General features: G+C 44.7%; 1 protein-coding gene across 1 annotated transcript in view; it reads left to right on the plus strand.

The window, feature by feature from the left end:
• The first annotated feature begins 418 nt into the window (after nt 1-418).
• The window catches only part of ubr2 (ubiquitin protein ligase E3 component n-recognin 2), a 27,765-nt gene continuing 22,471 nt past the window's right edge, over nt 419-5,712 (plus strand). Inside the window, 11 exon segments of the mRNA XM_029427171.1 lie at nt 419-535; nt 1,585-1,868; nt 1,987-2,065; nt 2,318-2,431; nt 2,524-2,654; nt 2,751-2,889; nt 3,098-3,160; nt 3,256-3,489; nt 4,076-4,172; nt 5,055-5,110; nt 5,463-5,526. Of these exon segments, the coding sequence (XP_029283031.1) occupies nt 452-535; nt 1,585-1,868; nt 1,987-2,065; nt 2,318-2,431; nt 2,524-2,654; nt 2,751-2,889; nt 3,098-3,160; nt 3,256-3,489; nt 4,076-4,172; nt 5,055-5,110; nt 5,463-5,526 (1,345 nt within the window). The 5' untranslated portion in view covers nt 419-451.

The following is a 5,712-nucleotide window of genomic DNA, read 5'->3' on the forward strand; positions in this document are numbered from 1 at the left end:
GGAGATATATTATAAATATAATATTAAAAGCTGTTGGACAGATATATTATAAATGTTATATTAAAAACTGTTGGACAGATATATTATAAATATTATTATATTAAAAGCTGTTGGACAGATATATTATAAATATTATTATATTAAAAACAGTTGGTCAGATATATTATAAATGTTATATTAAAAACTGTTGGACAGATATATTATAAATGGTATATTAAAAACTGTTAGTCAGATATATTATAAATATTATATTAAAAGCTGATGGACAGTTATATTATAAATATTATTATATTAAAAACAGTTGGTCAGATATATTATACATTTTATATTAAAAACTGTTGGACAGATATATTATAAATATTATTATATTAAAAACCGTTAGTCAGATATATGTTGATGATTTCCGGTTCCGGGTTCTTCTTCTTCCAGCAGTAGAGCAGAGAGTGGAAAGATGGCGGCGGCCCAGTCCGACAGAGACCCACAGTCTTCTTTATGTTCCGAGTTCCTGAACTTCTCCGCCAAAGATACGGCGACGGTAAGCGGCCCCTCGAGCTAACCGCCCCGCGGGCCGTCACCTGTCCCCTGTCTCCTGTCAGCTGTCACAGCGCGAGCGCTCACCTCCTCAACGTTTACTGCCTAATCTGTTACACGTAGCTAAAGCTAATGCTAACGCTCGGAGTGATCTCTAAAGCGGCTGGATGAGAAACAGCTGTTGTATGTCAGCGCGAGCGCACAGCGAAACAACAACACCTGTTTATTTGCCGTCTATTTAACGTTAATGTTACGTTTATATATATTATGTTATAACGTTTATTTAACGTCAGAGCTGCCTGTAAACACACAGGTGTGAGTCCAGGTACACTCACTGCTAACGTTTATTTAAAGTTTATTCAACGTTTAATTAACGTTTAAACAGCTTGTTAAAGGAGATAATATAGTTTTCAGATGACACACCTGAACAAGCTGTTTGTTTACAGAAGGTCTCTTTGTCCAAATATTAGTGAAGAACCATGTTTGGTATCAAAATAATGTTTATATTAAAGTGTAATTGATCATCATTATAATACCAATAATAATAAGTAAACTCCTCAAAGTTCAGTGTAATGGCGATGAGGTGATAATATTTCTTATTTTCACAGCAGACGTGTTAATAAAAATTGTGACAAGTATTGGCCTAATTAGAACAGTTATTATTATTATTATTATTATTATTATTATTATTATTATTATTATATTTGTATTTATTATCAATACACTTCCTCTCTCGTCTCCTTCTCTTCTCCTTCTCACCTTTCTTCCTCCTTCTCTTCTCCTCCTCTTCTGTGCTCCTCCCTCTCCTCCACCTCCTCCTCTCTCTCCTCTTCCCTTTCTCTCTCCTATCTCTCCTCTCCTCTCCTCTCTCTTCCTTTCTCTTCTCCTTCTTCTCCTTCTCTCTCCTCCTCTCTCTCCTCTCTCTCCTCTCTCCTTTTCCTCCTCCTCCTCTTCTCTTCCTCTCCTTCTCCTCTCCTCCTCTCTCCTCTTCTTCTCCTCTCCTTCTCCTTCTCTCCTCCTCCTCTCCTTCTCCTCCTCCTCTCTTCTCCTCAGCGATGGCTGCCGGCGGCGGACCTGCAGCAGGAGGTGTACCGTCACCTGGCCGTGTATGTACCCAGAATCCTTTGCGTGGGGCCTAGCGGGGGCAGCAGCAGGGAGGAGCAGAGGGAGGAGCAGAGGGAGGATCTGGCCTGTCAGCTGCTCCTGCTGGCTCCTCTGGAATGGCTTCTGCTAGGGGAGGAGCCGGCCTCAGGCCTCGCCCTCCTGCAGGAGAAAAACCAGCCGTCACCGCTGTGTGGACACGTGTTCAAGGTGGGAGAGCCCACCTATTCCTGCAGGTAACACACGCACGCACGCACGCACACGCACACACACACACACACACCACACACACAGAGTGAGTTGGCCCGTTACTGCTGAGTCCTGAAGATGATCATGACTCTGTCCTGTGTGCAGGGAGTGTGCAGCCGACCCCACCTGTGTCCTCTGCATGCAGTGTTTCCTGGGCAGCGTCCACAGAGAGCATCGATACAGGGTGAGCACACGCACGCACACACACACATGTATATATATATATATATATATGTATGTGTGTGTGTCGGCGAATGAAAATAAAATCCAGTTCTTTGTATGTTGCACTTATATTGCTTTGGCTTATTTGTAGCTTATAGTTGAATTTGTATTCTATTGTTTCTGTATATTTATTTATTTATATTTTTTTATATATATATATATATATATATATATATATATATTATTTACATTTAAATGTATACCTGTGTTGTAGATGACGACGTCGGGAGGTGGAGGTTTCTGTGACTGTGGAGATGCGGAAGCCTGGAAGAAAGGACCGTACTGTCTGAAACACACACCTACAGACAGACAGAGAGACACAGAGGAGGTGAGACATGCTGTCTGTCTGTCTCTCTACCTGTCTGTCTCTTCAGGACCCTGTCTGCCTGTCAGTATAACATGTCTTGTCTGTCTCTCCAGGACCCTGTCTCACTGCTGCCTGCTGACCTGGTCTCTCGTGGTTTCAGTATCTTCTCCATCCTCCTGCAGTACGCTGTGGACATGCTGACCTGGGACCACGAGGAACAGCTACCTGCAGGACTGGAGCCCCCGTACGCACGCACGCACACACACACACACACACACACACACACACACACACACAGACACACCCACTGACACTTTTGTGTGTGTGTGTGTGTGTGCAGGGACAGAGCAGACACCTACTACTGCATGCTGTTTAATGATGAAGTCCACACGTATGAGCAGGTGATCTACACGCTGCAGAAAGCCGTCAACTGCAGCCAGAAAGAGGCCGTCAGCTTCGCCACCACTGTGGACCGAGACGTCAGTACTATTTATAATATATTATTATATTATATTAATATATTATATCATATATTATAATACTATAGTTCGTATTATGTAATATTATATGCACTATATGTATATTGTTTTATATAATACATATATTTATATATATTATATTATATGTTATATTATGTTACATTATATGTAATATTATTTTATATTCTATTGCGCGTGTGTGTTGCAGGGCAGGAAGTCTGTGCGGTACGGAGATTTCCAATCCTGTGACCAGGCCAAGTCTGTGATAGTGGTGAGTGTCTGACATCAGTATGAGCAGCAGGAGGAGCTGAATATAAGCTCACTGTCCCCCCCCCCCAATGTCCTCTTCCCCCCCCCCACCCCCAGAGGAACACCAGCCGGCAGTCGAAGCCTCTCAGGGTTCAGGTCATGCACTCGTCTGTTGTTGCTCATCAGTGTTTTGCTCTGAGAGCTCTCAGCTGGCTGGGACAGATCATTCAGTACTCTGGTAGGTCTGCACTACATTACCCAGAATCCCTCACTCTGTGTGTGTTTGTGTGTGAGACATCAGTGTTTCCCTGTTTCAGACGGTCTGAGGAGGACTCTGTGTCAGGTCGGACTGCAGCCACGGATACAATCCACGACTGATGGGCAAAAGTAATTATCAGAGATGTCGGCATGGGCATCATCTGCCAGTTCAAAGCACCCATCATTCACGGCTTACATCAGTCTGACACTTCAAGAAGTTTAGAGGTAGCCGACATTGTTGATACCTTGATCTCTCGTTCTTTCCTACGCACCGAGGCACCAGGAACACAGGACCAGCTCCTGCAAGGTTTTACGCAGCTCCTGGCTGCGATAGGGCGTAATGAAGGGGGTCAATGATCGAGTTGCAGATGATGAGGATGAGGAAAAGGTTAAGTTTCGGAAGAAACAGTTGCAAATGGGCTGGTGGGGCAGGGAGATGAGATGAGGGTGGAGGAAGAATGGGCCCCAGCATAAATAGACCGCCGAGCAGGATTTAGGGTCCTCGCACCCTCATGCTCGTGGATTGGCGCCTGCTTTTATGAAAAGCCACATGCGCCGGGAATGCACGTGCGCCAGGATGAACATATGCAGATACAGCACGGCGTTAACACCAGGGTGGTGCAGAAGAAGGTCACGAGGCATACAATGACAGCGTTTGTCGGTGTGGTACACGATGAAGAGGATGCTGGAGGTGATTCTGGCCATCCACCACCACCACGATGATGTGACGGCTCGCTGCGTGGTCATGATGCGTGATATCGCAGCGCGTAAAGATGGTGAGTAGCGATCCGCAGCGATGGTGCACAGAAAGGAGAGCGAGGAACACCACAGAGCTGCAGATCATCATGTCCGATGATGTTGTCCGGTGCGCAGCATGCCAGGGTGCACGTCCATCAGGCCCGTGGTCGTTGAGAAGCATGTAATATGGTCTCCACCACGTTGCCGCGCACTTACCACATGTCGACACTGCGAGGCAGCAGATGAAGTATACTTGCGATGCAGGTTGCGGTTCTTGATGATGGCCAGGACCACAGGATGTTCTCCACCAGGCTGATTAGCCCAGCGCCAGGAAGAGCTCCTGAGGAATGCGGATCTGCCAGGCAGTCCCAACGAGTCCTCGCCTCTCCGGTGGTGGAGTTAGTTTTCGTTCTCCCATGTGTCACTTATCGAGCCGACTCCACGTGGAGGATGGAGGTATGCTGGGACCTGTTGTCATTCCATGACGGACTTCTATATGATGCAGCAGTGTCAAATTATAGAAAGGAATTTCACCAGTTCTCTGGTTTTTGGAGGAGGCTACCCATCACTGTTGCACCCAGCCGTTGGAAACATCAAGCGAGTTGTTCATTGTTGAACCCATCAACCGCGTTGACTATCAAATATCCGCAAAGCGCCTCCTACAACTAATACAGATGAAGTGTTTATCGTTATTATTATTATTAGTATTATTATTATTATTATTATTATATTATTATCTATTTCAGTCATTTAACAAATAATTCTCGGCTGTTGGGAAATTAATTTACTCCGGAATGCGCATTGTCCGTGGGAAGGGGCGTCTCCTCGCCGCAAGTGTTCTTCTTTGCCTTGATGCAAGTTGTCCAAGCATGGAAATCCTAAAATATCCTTCCCATCAACTTGCAGTTTCACTCTCATAGAGAACCCGACCCGAAACCCGCCAAAAACTCAGCTCAGACTGTTTCTGACTGACATGGTTGAGAGCGAATGAGTGTCTTGGTACCTCGGCATGAATAAATCCAGTTGTTTGAAAATGTTTTCACAGCAATATAAAATAGATATTTGATGAATTGTGAGCTGTTTAACTTCCTGACAGAAACCAGTATGAAGTAATAAAGTATGTTGAAATACATGGAGTTATTGTTTGATTTTACCCTGGTATCAAGAATCATGCAGTTCCACTGGTGTCGGTATCGACTGCTAAACTGCGTGTGTGTGTGTGTGTGTGTGTGTGTGTGTGTGTGTGTGTGTGTGTGTGTGTGTGTGTGTGTGTGTGTGTGTGTGTGTGTGTGTGTGTGTGTGTGTGTGTGTGTGTGTGTGTGTCTCAGGAGCTGATCCAGCACAATAACACTCTGATAGAGGAGATGCTTCACCTCATAATCATGGTGGTCGGTGAGTCTGCGCTGCTTCAACTTTATTTAAATGTATCGATTTAGGAAGAAAAGTTTGGATGTGACTCAGAGGAACTTTGGCTACATGCTCAAAATATTTAGTTTGTTGCCCTTATTCTGAAAAGGATAATATTCCTCATAAGCTGTTTACATGCAGCCGTGCAGACTCTGATTAACGTGAACCCTC

The sequence above is a fragment of the Cottoperca gobio genome, unplaced genomic scaffold, assembly GCF_900634415.1.
Source record: "Cottoperca gobio unplaced genomic scaffold, fCotGob3.1 fCotGob3_295arrow_ctg1, whole genome shotgun sequence".
Lineage (NCBI taxonomy): Eukaryota > Metazoa > Chordata > Actinopteri > Perciformes > Bovichtidae > Cottoperca > Cottoperca gobio.